The sequence below is a fragment of the Anguilla rostrata genome, chromosome 7, assembly GCF_018555375.3.
Source record: "Anguilla rostrata isolate EN2019 chromosome 7, ASM1855537v3, whole genome shotgun sequence".
NCBI lineage: Eukaryota > Metazoa > Chordata > Actinopteri > Anguilliformes > Anguillidae > Anguilla > Anguilla rostrata.
This window is the reverse complement of record NC_057939.1, coordinates 7459272-7478676: the sequence shown is the minus strand read 5'-3', so window position 1 is coordinate 7478676 and position 19405 is coordinate 7459272. Positions and strand designations below refer to the sequence as shown.

Below are 19405 nucleotides of genomic sequence, written 5' to 3'. Positions count from 1 at the left end.
GGTTACTCTCCTGTCCACCAAGAACAGGAAGATAAGGGTACAGTGTGTGCACGCGATCAACGAAACTGGACGATTGAAGATTTGGGGAGAAACGTCGCCTGGTCGGACGAATCTCGATTTCTGCTACAAGATGCAGATGGCAGGGTCACAATTTTCCTTGGATCCATTCTGTGCTGTGTCAGTGGTCCAGGCTGGTGGTGGTGGTGGTGTAACAGTGTGGGGAATGTTTTGTTTTGGCACACGTTAGGCCCCTTAATACCAACTGAGCATCATTTGAATACCACAGCAGAGCCTAAGCATTGTTGCTGACCATGTGCATCCCTTTATGGCCACGGTCTGCTCCTTTTTAAAATGGACGCTTCCAGTGGGATAATGCACCATGTGACAAAGCACACATCATCTCAAGCTGGTCCCACGAACATGTGACTTCAATTTAGTCCTATAGCCTGCACACTCCTATCCCCTGATCTCAATCCGATACAGATGGGACGAGGCGTTTGGGATGAGGCGGAACAGGAGCTTTGGAACGTGAATGTGTGGCTGAAAAATCTGCAGGAACTGTGTGATGCTACTCAGTCAGCATGGACCGAAATGTCTTAGGAATATTGCCAGCACCTTTTTGAATCCATTCCACGAAGAATTCAGGCAGGTCTGGACGCGAAAGGGGGTCCTACCCAGTATTAGATAGGTGTACCTAATAGAGTGTGCACTTAGTAAGTGTGTGTATATGTACTGTAGAATCCTTCTCACATGCTCAATATTAATACACCGAAATATACTGGCTGTATAAACAAGATTTTTGTGTACCGCTACACTGCTAGTTCTATTTTGATTTTTTGAACAACTCGTTTTTTGCCGCTATATCTACAGCCTACGCTGTCCTTTTGAAACTTGACAGTAGGGACTATATTTTTTGGTGCATGTACACATACCAAAATGTTTTTTTGTGTACATTTCTAATGTCATGCTTATTTATGGTAAGTGGAATAAGCCACTCCAAGCCATATGGTTCTTATGCTGTGAACTTCTGGGATGCTGAATTACTGTTATCAGGCATGTATATATCGTGGGAACCACACAGCTTGTCGTGTTTATTCATTAGATAGGCCGCATAATTGGATAATAGTGACCGCGGAAGATTATGTTCACGATGGGCTTTTATTTGTCTTCATTTCTCTGTTATATATCGGCGATCGCGATCGTAATCTTTCTCACTCCGTAAACGTTTGCTCTGTCCCCGACAGTTGGCAGCACAGCACAAAAAAAAGAAAAAAAAGAAGATTCTTCATTTAGCGAAGCACCTCTTGGGAAATATAACCTGGAGCGGTGCTTGTCACCGCAGATGCATGGCAGCTCTCTCACCTTCCCTAACACCGTCGCCGTTCCCCTCTGCTGACAGGCTGTAGTAGCAGACCCGCTCCGGGGTGCCATTCCGTCCTCAGCCAGCTCTCAGCCCGGCCCGAGCGGGGAGGGTTTCCATTTCGTTTCAGAACAGCGTATGTGCAGTTAACAACGCCGCCGCCGCTGCGGGGTGGTTTTTTTTTTTAACTTATTTATTTTTTATTCATCCCTCTCTAGTACTTCAGAAAACAAACACGAAAAGAACTACACTGTGAGGGGGGCGAACGGGTAGGTGGGTGGATGTCCCGTTTTTTTATTTTAAGTTTTTTTTTTTTTGCCTGATGATTGTTGACGGTTCTGCTCAAGTGAAAAAAAAAAGCGATTGGCAGCCACGCTATAGCGTCTTCCCAATTACATCATTGACCTGCTACACGGCGTAAAGCGGGGCCGGGCGTCTTCGGCTGCGTCACGTCGAAGGGTCCCGCGTGCGCGCCGCCGCTCGTATTCACCGCGGGGCCGATTTGAATTTAAATAATTCACCGGCCGTGCTCTGCTGAGCAAGGTCGCGGCGCGCGTTCTTTAGCGGTCCGGACCGCTCCTCTTTTATTTTTGCTCCTGCTTTTCATTTATCCTGCTGTGAGCGTCGCGTCGGTTCCCCCGTGAGGCTGCCCGGGCTCCCGTTATAGCACAGAAATACGGGCTGCTTCGCTGGAGCAGTGCTGCCGAGAGGCTCAGCTTAGCCGAGGCGCTAGCTCCTGAGCCCCTTCAGATTTCCCGCCTCTCACCTGCAGTCGGGATTCCTCTGGGCTTCTGAATTGGATGCAGGAGGACCTATGTGGCCGCCCCCTTTGGAGGAGGTGCTATACTGCAATGACCTGACTCACCGCGGTGGTTAAAGAACCCACGACACTTCAAAAAATAAATGAATAAATAAAAATAAGAGTCGAGGTATTAGTCACAGTGTCCTGGTCTAATTCCTAGAAAATGCTCCTGCCAGTCTGCAGCCTAATTATTCTCCCTGTGTGTGACTGGCAAGACAATCCCCTGCACCCTCCCATTCCTCAGGTCACTGCCGCAAACGAGAACCCGGGTGAACTACCTGGTTAAAAAAGCGAAATTAATTTGTCGATTTGCGACCAGCTGGACAAAGACAGAAGGCATATCGGAGAGTAGCAGCTCGAGGACGGTGTGTGTGATACGCTGAAGTCGGGCCGTAATGGAGTCTTGACACACAGATTCTTCAGCCCAGAGTTGCTGGGCGATCGGGGGGCATCGAGAGGCGGATCGATCCAAGTGCCCCCGCCCCCCGTCCCCCACTCCCCCCCCCCCCCCCCTTCGTTTTCTCTCCTCTCGTGAGATGCCTTTCGTCTAATTAAAAAAGAGGGTGGGGAGGAAAAAAGTGTGGTTCTGAGCGATTCGTCCAGGCTGGGGTCTTATCAGACCGCAAGCTCATCTCCGGCATCGCCACGCCCGCACGCAGACAGGAGATGGAGATAGGCCCGGCCAATCGCCACGCTCCGCCACGCAGAGAGAGATGGAGAGAGCCCGCACGCCACCTCCGCACGCAGAGAGGAGATGGAGAGATAGGCCCCGGCCAATCGCCACGCTCCGCCACGCAGAGAGGAGATGGAGAGATAGGCCCCGGCCAATCGCCACGCTCCGCCACGCAGACAGGAGATGGAGAGATAGGCCCCAGCCTCTCACTCGTTTTCAGTTCCGCGTTTTCTGTTTTTCTAAAAAAAAAAAGAATTTTTTAAAAACCCGCCAGACCGTGACGCGGGCGGTTCCCCCCTGGGGACGGGCTCCCCGAGGCCGAGGAGAGAAAGTGGGTGGCTGTTTTCGGGTTATCGGAGAGCCCACCTGTGGCCCGTTTGCGGCCGTTCCCCCCCCCGCCCCCCATCTGCTTTCGACCGCTGGCTGAAATGGAGACCGTGGGAGTCGGGCCGCTGTCTCCCACATCCCTCCTGGGAGGCCGTTTCCACTGCTGCACGCAGCTGGCGGACTGAGCGCATAATAACAGAACCATTAAAGACAGCGTAGAGATCGGCATGCACTGCAGTGCTGTTTAGGGACGGCTTGCAGCGTTGCATGGCTTATATGAGGAATCCGGCTCAGCTGAATCCCTGTCCTGAGCCAAAATGGGGCAAGATGCATTTTTCCTTTACGTCGTAGTCCCTTGATAGGCCCTATTCCAGTGGTTATCACAATGGGACAGTGCTTCCCTCTTTGTGTTTTAATACCACCCCTTCTGTGTGTTTTTTTTTTTTGTGAAACTGCTTCTGGCAATAATGAAATCCTCTGATTCTCTTATTAGAATAAAACACAGATGAAGTGGTCTCCTGCTCAGCGGGACAGTTGTCCAGTTTGTCGTTAAGATTTTAAAAAGATGAGCGAATCTCCTACGTAAGGATGGCAAACACACTGGTAAGATCGATTACCGGAGCGACGCACGCGATGCTCGTCTGACACACTGAAGGGGGCGGGGAGGGGCGTTCCCCAGACTGGTGCCTGTTCAACATGGAGCTTTTTAAAAGTGCATACAGTTCTCATCCTCTCAGCACACTAAAAAGCCCCCTCACACACACACACACACGCATGCATTCGCATACAAACACACACGCGCACGGATGCTTGCACACACACACACACACACACACACACAGGCAAGCGAGTGTGTACACGACACGCCCAACACATCACAACTGTAGGATTTTAACAATCAACGGCATAAAATATTCATGCCTCAGCAACTGGAGCGTGCGAGCGAAGCTAAACCGAAGGGATTTGGCTCTCAGATCGGCCGACCCCCGCTCCGCGTTCCTGTTCCTCCATCTTTACTGTAACACTCCTCCGCCTGGCCTGCGCTTAAGATTGTTATCTGCTTACATCACATTTCAGCAGGGTGGGGAGGGAGGGAGGGAGGGAGGGAGGGAGGGAGAAGAAAAACAAAAGCGGGAAGAAGAAAACGTGGTCTGGGGCCAGATAACCTGGACTTCATTTTCCCCGGCTAAAGCGCGCGTGTCGTAATGTTCTGGAAACGGTTTTTCGGGGCGGGGTTCGGGGGTTCGAGGTTCGGCCGGGTTCCCCGTTTCCCCTGTGTGTGTGTGTGTGTGTGTGAGTGTGTGTGTGTGTGTGTGTGAGAGTGTGTGTGTATGTGTGTGTGTGTGTGGTGTGTGAGTGAGTGTGTAGTGTGAGGTGTGAGTGTGAGTGTGGTGGTGTGTGGTGTGTGTGGTGTGTGTGTGTGAGTGTGTGGTGGTGGTGTGTGTGTGTGTGGTGGTGGGGGTGAGTGTGAGTGTGGTGAGTGTGAGTGTGAGTGTAGTGTGTGAGTGTGTGTGTGTGTGTGTGTGCGTGTGCGTGTGGTGGGGGTGGTGTGGTGTGGTGTGTGATGTGTGTGTGTGAGTGTGTGTGTGTTGTGGTGTGTGTGAGTGTGTGAGTGTGTGTGTTTGTGTGTGTGTGTGTTGTTATGTGTGTGAGTGTGATGTGTGTGTGTGTGTGTGTGTGTGTGAGAGTGTGTGTGTGATGTGTGTGTGTGTGTGTGTGTGTGTGGTGTGTGTGTGTGTGAGTGTGAGTGTGAGTGTGGTGTGAGTGTGATGTGGGTGTGAGTGTGTGTGTGTGTGTGTGTGTGTGTGAGTGAGGTGAGGGTGTGTGTGTGTGTGTGTGTGAGTGTGTGTGTGTTTGTATATGTGTGTGAGTGTGAGTGTGAAATGGGAGCGGCACGTGACCCGTGTTTCTCATAAAGAGAGAGAGATTGGCTCCTGAGCGAGCGGGCCTGAGTGGAGGGAGCGCGTCTCTGTTTTCGCCGCGACCCGCGTCTCGTTTGTCATCCTGACGGCGCGGTATGCAGATGAGAATAACTAATAACATCTCCGCCGCCGTGATGGATTTTTGTCCAACGCCACGCTGGTTACCGAGCCGACCGCAGGCTGTCTCCCATCTTAAGTGACACGTTTCCCTTCGTCACACTTTGTATAAATGACAAGTTTTGCACTCGTTTATTGAGTTAGATCAAAGTTTTGATTGATGACTGTTTGCATAGCTGTGTACATGTAGGATGACTATAATAGCAATGTGTTTTTTTGGGTGGGGGGTGGGTTGTTTTACTTTATTGCGATAATTTAATAATGTATTTTGCTATTTTACATTCGTTCCACGAGCATCCAGTGGCCAGCTTTTTTGGGGTAAACCTGTCACACGGCTGTCAAGCGGTCACCATGACGACATCGCGGCGGCTTCGCGGTCCAGTCCTCCGCGGACTTAATTGCTCGAAACGAAGCGAATTGACCATTCTGGCATTTCCTGCCTGCTTAATTGATATCGATTTACTGATTGTGGTCTCCTGTGATTTAACGCCATGTTATGTGTCATTGTCACTGCTGTTTGTCTCATGCTGGGAGCTAGTTTAATTACCATTGCACATCCAGTGCATCTAAACGCGTTTATAAACAAAATCCATTTAAAAAAATTGCAACACCTATAGGTTATTTCTTGTTAAGATGACGCACACCACGATGGAGACTGAATATTTTGAAGACTTCAGACTTTTGTATCGGATGGATCTTTCCGACTTGGAGCACCGTCACATTGTTACTTTTAAAATGGTGGTTTCCTGAGTGTGCCCCTCTAATAGGGGGAATGACTAATGCAGGGAAGCACTCTCACATCTTCTTACAGTTGACTGATCCCATTAGGGGGGGGAGCCTTTGAGGTAAAAAGAAAAAAAAACGACAATAAGGTCAGATTCCGTAACGACGGCAACGGTGATTATTATTACGCCGATTAATCACAGCTCACTCGGTCATGTGACGTGTTATGATCATATCAATTTGCCGGCGTCTGCATCGGCGGGGCATTATACGGCTCTGTCACTTCGCGCAGTCAATTGGTCGGCCATTAAAGTCCTCGCGCCGTCGTCTTGGTATTGCCGAGACGGCTCATAAACCGACAGTTCCTCTTGATCAGCTCCCAGAGGACGGCGCTGATTACGCCAGCCGTATCTCACGCAGATTAAGCCGCAATATCGAGCCGTTAAAGTGATCCGTTAACGTTTTACTGCAGGAATCATTCAATCAAACCGGCTGTCATTCGTAATGACTTATTCCGTTTCTTTTAAAATAATGTTTTGCGGTTCCCTTGTATGCATAAAGGCAACATGTAGATCGGTGTTGCTGATATTGAGTTGAAATCTGTTTTTTTTAAAAAGCCACAATTATTTAGAAAATTTTGCATGCTCCTACACACTGCGTTTTTGGTGAGATTGAAAAAAAAAAAAAAGCATATTATCATTTATTTATACAAAAATAATGATTGCACACTTGAATATTTTCTGTAAAATCATTGTTTGTTACAGTTTCTCGAGGGGGTGAATACATTTGGAGGCTGCGGGTAACCGGGCTGTTTTGCTTGCATGCTAAGTGAAAGCTTCGCTGTCTGTTGTGTGCCTGGTGAATTAAGACTCAAGCTACAATCTGAAGATGACTTTCACTTAATCTGTTTACACTGAATTCTCACCCGTCCCCCGAGTCTCCAGTGATGAACCTCCCACACTGAATCCTGTCTGCCCGCTTTGGAGACAACCCTTGTCCGTGAATGCCACTCATTTCACAGTGGTTGGCACAGTTTTCAGACGTATTTTACATACGGTTGGCTTATAAATTTGTTTTACACTGTTGTTGCATTTTACGAGCGCACAGCGTCGATGAGCGGTGTTTGGGAACAGGGCTTGGAAGGGTTTCAGTAGGGCTTGGATTCCCGAGTAGGGCTGGTGGGAAATCTGTGTAATGAGAGTTTCTTCAGTGAAGAACCGGCAGAGTGTAATTGTTTTAGCAGGTTAGCTGGAAATATGCGTGTGTCCTGAGGAAACCCCCCTCCCACTGCTGAACTGGTCCTCTCCTCAACACCAGATCCCCACTGCCCAACTGTTCCTCTCCTCAACATCAGTTTCCCATTGACCAACTGTTTCTTTCCTCAATACCAGATCCCCTTTACCAAGCTGTCCCTGTCCTTATCACCAGATCCCTGCTACCCGAACTACTCCTCTCCTGAACACCAGATAGCCATTGCCCGACCGTTCCTTTTCCTCAACACCAACATCCTCGCTGGCCCAACTGTTCCCCTCCAGTTCTCCGTCTGTTCCAGTCACACACCAGATCTTCCCCGACCATCTGTTCCTCTTCTCGGGCCTCGGGGTTATGCAGGACAGCGAACGCTGGCTAATGCCTCACCCAGAGGCCTCTCTGCTACTTCTGCAGTGTGTGACCGCCGATGGGTGCTCGGCTAAATACGGTATGACTCATACCGGCATTAACCTCCCACTCAGAAAGCCAGCTTGGCCTTCACTTTTCAGGTCTCCAGCAGTGTACATGGGTCGATGTAGGGTTGTGTTCAACACACAGTAGACGTTCAAATATTTGTTGGATAGGGTTGTACTATCCAGCAAGGAACTCTATACTTCACTCACTAGGCGAGCCGTGTATACCAAATGCAGAATATGTAAGCTATGATAAATAGTTGACATAAGCAACCATGTGTAAGGGCATAAGGAAATCAAACAGATGCCCCTCATGTAATCAAGGAGCCTGACAGTGTACTGACCTCTGTGTGGAGGCACTGACAGAGCAATGACATCTTACAGAAAAGCCTGGGGTTGTTTTGCATGAAAGTTATGGCTTAAAACGTCCAAAACATGTTTTCGAAAATAAACGTATTTACTATCAAGACTTGCCGTTAAACAGTTCGGTCAAGATAATATGTATTTTTTAATTAACTTTATTAGTCACACCTCATTTGCTGCCTTGTAAAATTGCTCCAAGGTTATTATTTCTGCAGCTCGTATCTTCTTCCTGGGAGAGGGAGAGAATCTGCATACCAACATTTGCCTTGAAAAGCCGATCTAGGATAAGCTTACCAAATTCTAATTGTGAACCTAATAATTTTGTACAGAAAATTTAGGCTGATTTAGGTTAAGTGCTTTGGAGCACTACATAATAGTGCCACTAATATGGACAAGGGAAGGATAAGGTCTTAGGTTAGGGTCTGTCCATTTATTTGTGGTTGTCATTGTGATGTATATTTCATCATGAAACTAGTCGGCGATAGTGGTGTTGGCTTTGCTTTTTGCAGTCTTGTAAAAATGGGCTTTCCAGGGTAAGTGAGGTGAGTAGGGGGGGTGTGGATTCAGATTTAACGTAGAGAGGTCTCTTAAGAGGCGGGTGGTTGTGAGGTAGGGAACCTGTGGCTTCAAGTGAATCTGAAGTAATTTCGCTGTCATCTTGAGCCAAGGCTGTTGTGCAGGTGCTGAGTGCCGGGGAGCATGCTCTGTGTGTGTCGGTCAGAGGGCCTTTGCATTGTGGGAAGGTTTTTACGCGCAGCTGCAACTCTTTGAGGAAACGGGCCCTCCTGAGCGTCGCGCGGCTGCTCCGGCGCCGTCTGCCCGGGGAGCGCGACGAGTCGGCAGATGTGCGTAGCGCTCGGCGCACCTGCCGCGCCTCCTGTCAGCCCCCGGGCGTGCGCTTGCCGCGACCGCGTGCTCGTTTCGCGACCGCACGCGCGCCCCTTCCGACCGCTCCCGCGCCTTCGGCAAGGAGACCCACTCCGACAGCGCGACCTTTGACCTCTCGAGCGGTCTGACCATTCGGCCCTTTCTGCTTGTTCGCCTCCAGGTGCAGGTGCCCGCCGGATAGCGTCTCGGGCTGTAGCGCGGCGTCGTCTGAGCGCTAGCCCTCGGAAGCGGGGGGGCGTTTACGGGGGTGGGGCTCAGGAAGTCGCTCGCAGCCAGCGGCCCTCGTGATGTGTTCAAAAGGGGCCGGCCCGGGCCGGCGTCACATGACAGCGAGCGGCGAATTCCCTTCAAAGGACGCGTCGCCCTAACGCACCGCGCCCTCGGTCTCGCGTCTGATCTGGATCAGAACCAATAATAACGGAGCGCGGGCGGAGGAGAGCGCGGCCCGAGGCGGCTGATCGTCGCGTTCGCGGAGGCTAAAAATATCTCGGGGGGGGGGGGGGGGTTTAGCGCGGAAGCTGTCCGCCTGTTGTCGACTGACGGGGGGAAGGTGCGGAAAGCGTACGGAGGTCTTATCTGAAGTGCCCCCGCTGTCATTTTGTCAGCTTGTTTTATTGCTCAACATGTTCCTCCTCGCAAACTCCCCTCAGATTAAACTCTCAGCCTCCTCAGACAGAAATGCATCTAAATTTTACATCAGTCACTCCCTCGACCCCCTCCTCCCCTCCCCTCCCTCTCCCCCCCCTTCATGCATTTCCTTGTTATTTATGGCGCGGGGCATTAATAACTCGTAACGTGTCATAAACCCTGGTTTGTATCTGTGGTGATTTCCATAGGATTTGGGCTAATAGCCGCAGCCCCGCGCTCCTCCCTGGACGGCGGGCTCTCTCCGCGCTGGCTGTGATGGATGGGGCCCGTCTCTCCTGTGTTACTTAAGGTTGTTTTATAGCCTTGTGGCGCTAATGGGCCTTGGGCTGGGGCTTCATGGCTGCGCGCACCGCTGCCCGTCCGGCTCCCCTCGCCCTCCGAATGCGTCCGGCTAAATGAGGCCTAATGCGCTGCTTCCGCACGCCCCTGTCTTCCTCCGGGGCTGCATTCATTCTCTCTCTCTCTCTCTCTCTCTCTCTCCCCCTATCTCTTTTTTACTCTATCTCTCTCTGTCTCTCTCTCTCGCTATCTCTTTTTCACTCTATCTCTCTCTGTCTCTGTATCTCTATCTCTCTCTCTCTCTTTTTCACTCTATCTCTCCTCTCTTTCTGTCTTTGTCTCTGTCTCTCTCTCTCCCTCTCCTCTCTCCTCTCTCTCTCTCTTTTTTCACTTGATCTTTCTGTCTCTCTGTTTTCACTAAATCTTTCTCTCTCTCTTTCACCAGATCTTTCTCTCTCTCTCTCTCTCTCTCTCTCTCTCTCTCTCTCTCACTCCTTTCCTCTCTCTGTCCATCTCTCTCCTCTCTCTCCGTCTCTCCTCTCCTCTCTCTGTCTCTGTCCTCTCTTCTCTCTCTCTCAAACTGTCTCTCTTTTTCACTCTACCTTTTTCACTTTCTCTCTCTATCTCTCTCTATGTCTCTGTATCTGTATCTCTATCTCTCTCCCCCTCTTTCTTTCATTCTCCTTTTCACTCATGCTCTGGGGGAAGAAAATAAGGTTGATTCCTCTGTCTATGAGTGGAAGTACAGTAGAGGAACAGCTGTGAATTTCTTTCCTGTATGAAATGCATGTTATTAGGGGTCCAAGTGGCGAAGCTCCTGGAAACCTATTAGGATTGCTCTGATTATTATTATTATTATTATGATAATTATAATAATTATTATTATGACTGGATGTTTGATAAGGAAGTTGTAGGTGTCACAAATTCTGTGATTGTAGCCTTTTTTTTTTGGCAGTTTTGGGACTCTCCCCATTTTTTGCTATTTTTAGCCTATAGTGTGACTTGTGCAGGCCTAAGCATTTTTGACCAGATCTCTGCGTGCTGGGAGAAGCGGTGTATGCAGACTCTGTAATGCGCTCGGATCGAGATTCCCATCGTTGTCAGTCGTCGCAATTAGATGTTTGATGGCCGCTGTCAGCGGTGTTGATGCCAAGCGCTCCTTCCCCCATTTACGATAACGCTGTCAGTGACAGCAGGTGCTCCATCAAAGACACAAGCCTCGTAATGTGCAACATTTTGTCGGCTATCAAAACAAACTTTGCAGAAATAAAAACAGACTCGTGAGAACCCTGTCCTGTTGTTTTAGTAATACAATTTTATCATGCTCTGAGCATTCTTACAACATTCTGTTGTTATAGAAAAAAAAAAGCATGCTTTTTTTCTGTGATGAGCCAAGGTGATTAAATGCACCGGCCTATCGATGCATTTTACTCGTTTTCCATCATTTAAAAGCATTGCATTCTGGCCGTAGAATGCAATACTTTAAAAATATTGCCGGGGGGCCAGTGTTCACAGAATGCAAGATTCTGAGTTGGGTAATGAATAGTTATGAAAAGAATTTTTGGAAATCCAAAGCGACTGGCCCCAATGCGCTTTCCAAAATTTTGCGGAGAGTATAGGTAAACAGGATGTGGTGCGTCTGGTCTCTGAATAACCCATGTAACTTGGATGAAACCTGCGTTCCCATGTTTGTTGGAAGTTTAGAAGTTGTGCTGTATCAGATGAAGATCTTTCATATTTTTGACTGTAACTCCTCAACTGCTTGGCCTACGTTCAAAATCTCTTTGTTACGAGATTTCATCATCAGAGCCAGGTGTTTTTTGTCATTCCTTAGGCTTCATTCTGACAAATGATAGGCTACATAACACCATGCAGTTGTGCGCCATTTGCCAATGCCATTTGGACCCCGTTAAATCACGCTTGCGGCTATATTTAGTATTGTTGTTGTTGTTGATGTTGTTTATAATAATTAATAATGACATCTTTATTGGACCCATTCTCAAAATTGTTAACCTGACGAAGTGTACAGCAGTATGGGATTGGAACCCATGACCCTCAGGTGCATTTTATGCGTGACTCTACGTGGTGAGGCCCTACCAGACAGCCTCACTCGTGTCAGTGCTGACTAGGTTCGACGATAATGGAAAAAGAAAAAAAAAAAACCCTTTTAATGTGACCGTCAGCGACGGCAAAAATCGCTCTCTGCGGGGAACGGAAAGAAAAACAGACGAGCCGATCGCCCGTAGAGTAGCCAGGACAAGTGATTCATGGGGATTAATTGCGATTCCTTACTGCGCAGGACGAGCCAGAGCACGCTGGACCGGTGGTCATTCGCTGCGCTCGCTCAGAGTCTCCTCTGGCAGAGCCGAATAAACACTCCCCCAGCCAGCGGAGCAGATGTCTCCGTCTCCTCCTCATTATCCAAGATAAATAAAAAAGTTCAGGCTGAACTTCGTTCGCGGTCTTTCGCAAACAACAGGTATATAATGGCTTTGGTGGGAAACGAGAGGTGGTGCTTTGTTGAGTTATCGTATCGCTTCATAGCATTTGGAATAATGATAGCGTTTAAAAATCTGCTGTCCAACTGCTCGCGTTGCCATTTTATTATCTACTGTGTATCTGACTCATTTAGGATAGGAAAGGATACTTTGTTTGATACCTTTGGTTTTAAAAAAGAAATAAATAAATGGTGATGTCATTCTACCTACCTTTTCTGTCTCAATGTTTATTTAATGCGGGGTAGCTTGTATAATCCTCAGGATGAAACCCCCTGCGATGTGATTGGTTCAGTTGTTAAGGGTCCATTCCCTGAAATGCGGCCCAGGTTCTTCATGTGGACCTGGGGGGAGATGGGCTGTGTTTTTTCGAGACTGGCAAGGGCCCACGGTGCAGGTTTAGTGAACCGTTCGCCTCCAAACCCGGGACAGCTGTACCCAGCTGCGATGTTTCTCTGAAAAAAAGGGGGGTGGGGGGGCAGTGCCCGTGTGTGTTTGAGAGGGAGAGGCAGGTGTTGGGTGTGAGATATGGGAATTTGAGCAGGAGAAGAGAGGGACTCTTTCAGAGAGAGAGAGAGAGAAAGGAGTGGAAAATATGTGTGCATGCATGAGATAAATCATGTTCTATATATGTGTGTGTATGCATTGTGCATGTGTATGTGTGTGTGTGTGTATGTATATGATATGTGTATAAACACACACATGTATGTGTGTGAATGTGCGAGAGGGAGAGAGAGAAGCTTTTAATAGAGCGGCAGCCGTTCTGCATCCCCCCCCGGAGCACGCCAAACACGCAGAACCGATGCGTTTGAACGCTGCATTTAAAACTAATCAAACTGAGACCGCGTATAAAAGCAGGGCCCTGCCTCCCCCTTATCACCGAGCGCAGAGTCCAGCTGTGCGGGGGCCACGGGGACCGAGGTCCTCACAAGCGCTGTGCAACATCAGATCCGTAACCAGGACTTTTTCAGGGGGGGCAGACCTGACCTGTCATTGGAAATGAACCGCTCAGATGTGTCAGAATGTTTAAAGAGTTTGAGATGAATGGCTGGGCGAAAACACTTCCTGCCCCCCCCCAGGTGTGTGCCTCCTCCACACACACACACACACACACACACCCCCACCCCCCACACACACACACACCCTCCCCAGCCAGCTCCCTCACACACACACACACCACCCCCGCCTCCCCACACACACACACACACACAACACACACAACACACACACCCCCACCCCCCACCCCCCCCCCAGCTCCCCTCACTTTCTCAGAGTTTCTGTTTCAGTTCCTGGTCACAGTTCCGTTAGCGCGATCATGCCTGCGGCGCGGCTTCCGCTCGGTAAAGCGCTGGGGCGTAGCGAACGCTTCTTTTTTATTCGCGCGACGTGTTGCTGAGCCCCCGCCACAGCGCACCCTCCCGCCCGCTTTCGTAGTGCACAGAGGGCCCTCCCCCCCCCGCGGCCCCTTCGCCACGCCGTGGCGGACGATGAAACGGTCCAAGCGGCCTTTGAAGTGCAAAGCGAGGGACCCTCCGATTGGACGTGGCGCGAAGGAGCGGATCCGACCCTTTATCCCCCCCCCCCCCGCCCCATAATTTGTCATGAAAAGGAATAAGGTATCAATAAACCCCGCTTGTATTTTTCACCCCTCTCTCAGCCTACTTTCATTGGTTCTCGTTCAGGGTCATAGTTGCAGGGTATTCACCAAAGGCGGGGGGGCATGGGGGGGCGCCGTTTCCCCTGGCCCAGGCAGTGGTGGCGTCGCAGGGACCAATTTGCCTGTGAGGTGCCCGGCACCGTTACACATAAACAAGGGCCGGCCGGGTTTTTATTCTGCCCGCCCCAGCCGCTCGTGTGTCGCGCTGAACGGAAGCCAGAAGCAGCCACGTTGATTCCCTCCTCGGACACAGAAGCACGCGCGTTCGTTTCGCGCCCCTGGTTGCCCCCCCCACCCCCCCGGGGCGAGGGTAATGGAGCCGGCCTCTCCGCGCTCGCGTTTGCGCCTCTCTCTCGGGTTCCCTCTCCTGTCGCCGGGCGCTGATGGCGGGCCCCTAATGGCCGCCCCAGGGGCCCCTGGTCCGCCGCCGCCAGTGTGATCGGTTCCGGCCGTCGCTCGCTCACTTCCGCGCGGCGTGATTTTATTTCCGCCACTTCCGGTCCGACGGGGTCGGATCGCGGCTCGCGCCGGAAAACGCTCCCCTCGCCGGTAACGGCCCGACGGAAGAACGCGGCCGTGGCGGACGGGACGGGTCCGTTCGGACAGAAACGCAGATGTGATTATTTAACTGGCGCGGAAGCCGATGTTATTTCGTAATGTGAGATATGCGGAGGCCCCCTCTAAATCTCCCCGGCCTGCTGGAGGAGGTCCCGGTCCCGGGGAGAGGCGGCCTTGTTTCCCCTTCAGCCGCTGGCACAGGCCCACCGGCTCTGTTTCTGCGCGGTGTTGTGAGGAGAGGTTATACGGGCTGTTTTAAGCTGGGCACCTGGAATAATTGATGTTTAAAAATCGGCCAGGTCGTTTGCTCTGTTCATACGCAACCTGGGCAGTTACGGGGCCAAGGTTTTGCTAGCCTCTGGAATCGTACGGGCGTAAAACACACACGCATGAAATACACATCGTATTCGTGAAAAGAGAGAGACGTTTGAACCTCACGCCACGTTCTCTGCAGCCAATCATGTGCCGGGTGTCACCTGATGTGGGGGGTCGAGGCAGCAGTGGGAGGGGGCGGATACAGACCACTGGAGGGTTGAGGGGTGTGTGGGGCCCCCCGGGGAAAGTTCACGGTCTGAGACTCTCCCCCGCTCCCCCCCAAAAAAAGAGGTGCCATTTCCTGCATCCGGGAGGCACACCTGCAGTGTGGAGGGTGTGCATGAGCGGGTTTACAGAAGTGGGCGTTAGCGCCCTACATGCTAACGCTAGCGTCGAGGCTTTTTATTAGCGCGCTAAGCTCAGTCCGCCTCACTTTGTTACCGACGCTGTGCTCGACGCCTCTCTCCCCGGCTAACACCTTCTCCTGTCGATCTGCTCTCTCCCGCAGGCAGGACGCCTCCGACCTCTCCGGAGCTATACAAAGGTAAGCAGCACCCGTCTTCCCCCCTCTCTCCTCTCCTGTCCCCTGTCAGGTTTCGCCGTCGTAGTTGTGGTGTTGTTTGTGGCGGCGGCCCCCGGTGGCGATTTTTGTCACCTGCCGGTGTGTCGGGGGGGGGAGGGGGGGGGATCCGGCACCCCTGTTGAGGTGCGCTCTGGAGTTCGGACACGAGAAGATGATGTCACAGGCTGAAATGCGCCCCGTGGCGAACCGGAGTTCGCCGCTCCTGTTTGGCTCCCCCCGTTAACTCAGCCCCCCCCACTACCCCCCCCCCCCCCCCACCACCACCCCGTCGCCGCCCCTACCCACTGCTGCCTCCGTGAGTTCTCTGAGAGTCGCTTCCGCTCGCCGTGTGAAGGCAGCGCCGCTCCAGTCTATCGGCCCGCCCGCGCCGCGTCATTAAACCGAACCCCCCGGCAACGGACAGAGATCAGTGACAGAGAGCTGCTCTGTGGAGAAAGGGGGAGTCTTAAAATAGCTGCACCTCTCCACCGTGTGATCTTCTGCTAACAGGAAGCTGTCAGTTTCTTGTAAGATTTTTTTATTTTTATTTTTTATTACAAGGTTGTACGAGCAGACTCTGATATGCAGAAGAAGCGCTGCTGCCGATGGGAACCGGGGGGAGGACTGGTGGACGGTTCCACTTTTGAATCCTTTTTGTTTTTCACGAGCAGCCGAGGATTGGCCTTCGGAAAACATTAACGTTGGGGGGGGCGACGTGCGTTTGGTGGGGAGATACCGGGCGTTCATTACTGAGCCCGAGGGCTCTCAGCTGTGTGTACGTGCGCTATGCACGTCCAACCCAAAACGGTTCCACAGGTATTTTTCAGATGCTTACTGGCGGTTTTTACAGCAAGTACATGTGTGCATTAGTTACATGCCTTTTAATAATTCTGCGTTAGTTCGCCGGGCTGCCTGCCTTCATTTCTCCCTCGCCGTAGGAACCAGGCTGTCTGGTGGAAGCGGCCTTTCAGGCTTCGCTGGTGCCGCTGCGTTCGCCTCCGCGGTCTTGTTGCTGAGCAGCTGCTCTCACCCCCCCCAAAAAAAAAATAACAATCCGGATAAGATCGGGGCTCCGTTTATTAGCCATTTTCTGACTGGGATGGGGGGGGGGGGGACAGAGATGCACCGTGCGCCAGCGGTGTTTACGAACGGCCCCATAAATCTCTTACTCACCGCGGCCCACAATGCACCAGGCCCGCCCTGCTGACTCAAAGTTCGCTATCTGGATAAAAGACAATTGGCGCTGGTTACAGGTATTTAAAAAAAAAAAAATTATTTAGCGTTTTTTTTTAAATCCTGAAAAGTGTTCCTACGTGGAGCGTGTGGAACAGTTCCTCCCTCATAATGCCGGGACAGCTGAGCCTTTACAGAAACACGGGGGGAAAAAAACTTACCTCAGCATCCACCGGATTCCAGAGCGTTTTTTTGGCTCGCGCCCTTGGTGAGGTTTTTATTTTTTATTTTTTCCCCCGCGAAGCACTGGCCTCTTTCCCCAGATCTCCACACTCTCTGATCCCTCCCCCACCCCCCCCCTAAAAATCGGAGACGATGTCGGCTGCTTTCGGGCTGTGAGAAAAACAATGCGGATTTCCCGCCCCCCCCTCAGTTTTGCAGGGCTGTGGGTCGGGCATTTTGGGTTGCGCTCCACTCCGAGAGGGAATAGGAGATTATTTTCCCCAGCTTGTCCCAGAGAGGGAAAGGTTCAAGGGAAAATTAACGACGTGGATATGCAGATAAATTGCCAACAAAGCATTAAAAAATAGATCAAAGGGACCACAGGTCCTGCAGTGGAATGTTGTTGTAAATAATTAGAGGGGGAATAATCTTCCTCTCTTTGCGTAAGCAGTCGAGCGAAATCGACAGTGCTTCCGACAGCACTTTTATTTTTTTTACGAAGGAGGAAAGTGTTAAAGAGTTTAGGGAGGCTAATCTGTTTCGCAGCTGCAGATGTGTCAAGGTTCACCTTTTTATTTCCTCCCCAGAAAAAAAAAAAAAAAAAAAAAGGAAACCTGAGCGGAATAATTATTTCTCTTAATGAATCCCGGCGCTGTGATTGACAGGGAACCCGTTTATTTATGTTGTGTTCCGTAAAAAAAAAAAAAACGGAAAAAAAGGAAAGTGGGGAGCTGCAGCGGCGGCGTAGCACCAGGGGGGTCAGCTAATTACATCTTTCTGTGGTGATTATGTTCTCACCGAGAAAACGACTTATAATTACACACCAGCGTCATTGAACTGCTGAAGACTGTTCATTATCACTCAAGACTCACCGTTTCGTCTGACCTCACTTCCTATCCCCCCCTTCGCCCCCCCCGCCCCTCCCACCCCCTCCGTTCCCTGATAAACAATGCTAATGACTCTCTGACCGCTGCATGTTCGCACGGGACGCCATTTTGTCCTATTTTTCATTTGTCAACATTCGGCTGTGTTCGATTGATGGACTCCTTGAGTGGCAGCGGCTCAAGTGGTCTTTAAGCTCAACACAGTAGGCCTAAAACCCTGGGGGGTTGGGTTGGGTTGGGGGGGGGCGGCAGGGGGTGGGGGGTCTGAAAGCAGCATACCAAACAGTATCAGGTTTACTTGACGTTCACTATGAATCGCAATCATTGCCATTTGCTCCTGGCTCAGTAGTGCTTATTTTTCGGTGTGAAAGCAGGGAAATGTTCTCTTTTTTTATATACATTTTGTTCCTTTCCATCCAGTGTACTGAGTAAGTGCTCGAGACATCTGTCATTGTTAACGTGGGCCCTGCCGCGCAGCCATCAGGGACCAGCAGGGGGCTCACTCCCACGGCTAATCACAGCTCTCAGACCTGCACGCTTTTTGAGTTCTGAGGTTTTTTTAAAATTTTATTTTATTTTTATTTTAACATTTTTTTTTGAATGCGCAATCAGAGGCCTCCGGCACGGCGAGCCGGCTCGCCCGGGGGACCCGCCCGCCGCGTCAGCGCCCTGATTGCACAGCGGAACCCCCCCCCCCCAGCCGTCCTGCGCTGCCCCGCCCTCCCCTGGGCCGCAACGCTCAGCCCAAACGGGGCTTCGCTGCGTTCCGTTTGCTGCGTCGCTCTTCTGTTTCTGTTTTTGTTTTTGGTGCCTGCGAGCATGAAGGCAAGGGCACCTGGAGCGCTGTCAGGGGGGTGCGTGACTCCCGCGGGTTTGATCCCAGCCAAGGAAAGGCTACGGGTTTGATCCCAGCCAAGGAGAATTATACTGCCTGCCTCCCTCTCTGTAATCTGGGATGGCAGAGATGGGGGTTCTCTGTGGTCTTGCCCAGGCAGAGCGTCTGAACATCAGGGCGCTTCGGGCGCAGAGATTCGGGGAGACGCTCGCGTGGGGGACTTTGAGCACCGCGAGGCGTGCTCGCGGCCCGCTGCCTGACCGAGTGCTCAGAACCCGCGCGCTAAAAACCGCTACGGGAGACCGCGAGCTTGCCTGTTCCAACCGGGAGGCGGGTGAGAGGGGGGCCATAACACAGGTGCGTGACATCACCGCTGACGAGCGGCGTGCTCAGAAATCGGAGCCCCGGACTGCGGGTGTTTTAACGGGCCGTCCCGTCCTGGCCCGGCGGGGCGTTCCTGCTCCACTCCTGACTGAGACGCGGCTCCACAGCTGCAGGCCCCCGGGACGCTGCGCTTAAAAATAAAAAAACAACGCAAAAAGGCGAAATTACGAAGTATTGTCAGTCATTAGCTAAATAAACGGGGTGGTGAGGCGCAGGAGGCCGGGGTGGGGGGGGGCTTTTCTCTGGGCGACGCGGGGGTGCGGGGGGGGGATCCGGGACGCGGAGTGGAGGTGTCCCGTTGACATCCCATGCAGTATTTATTAAGGCGGCAGACAAACAATGGCAGCGACTGACAGCTGCGCCGTCGCCCGCCGAGCTCTGTAATTGGTTCAGGAAGTGCCGAGTAATTTCCTCTTCTTTTTTTTTCGGGAGACGCGGCGGGAACGTTCGCACGCTCCGAGCGACGGGGCCGGGGCAGGGGGGGGGGGGGGGGGGAGGATCACGGTCGCCCGCGTTCCCGCCAGCGCTACTCCCTCAGACCTTCATTAATTGTA

General features: G+C 51.5%; 1 protein-coding gene across 1 annotated transcript in view; it reads left to right on the top strand.

Annotated features, from left to right (window-relative positions):
• celf2 (cugbp, Elav-like family member 2) overlaps positions 1 to 19405 on the top strand; it is a 177507-nt gene that overhangs the window by 24860 nt on the left and 133242 nt on the right. Inside the window, exon 2 of the mRNA XM_064342579.1 lies at positions 15300 to 15335. Coding sequence (XP_064198649.1) covers positions 15300 to 15335 — 36 coding nt within the window. The remainder of the gene's footprint in view (positions 1 to 15299; positions 15336 to 19405) is intronic.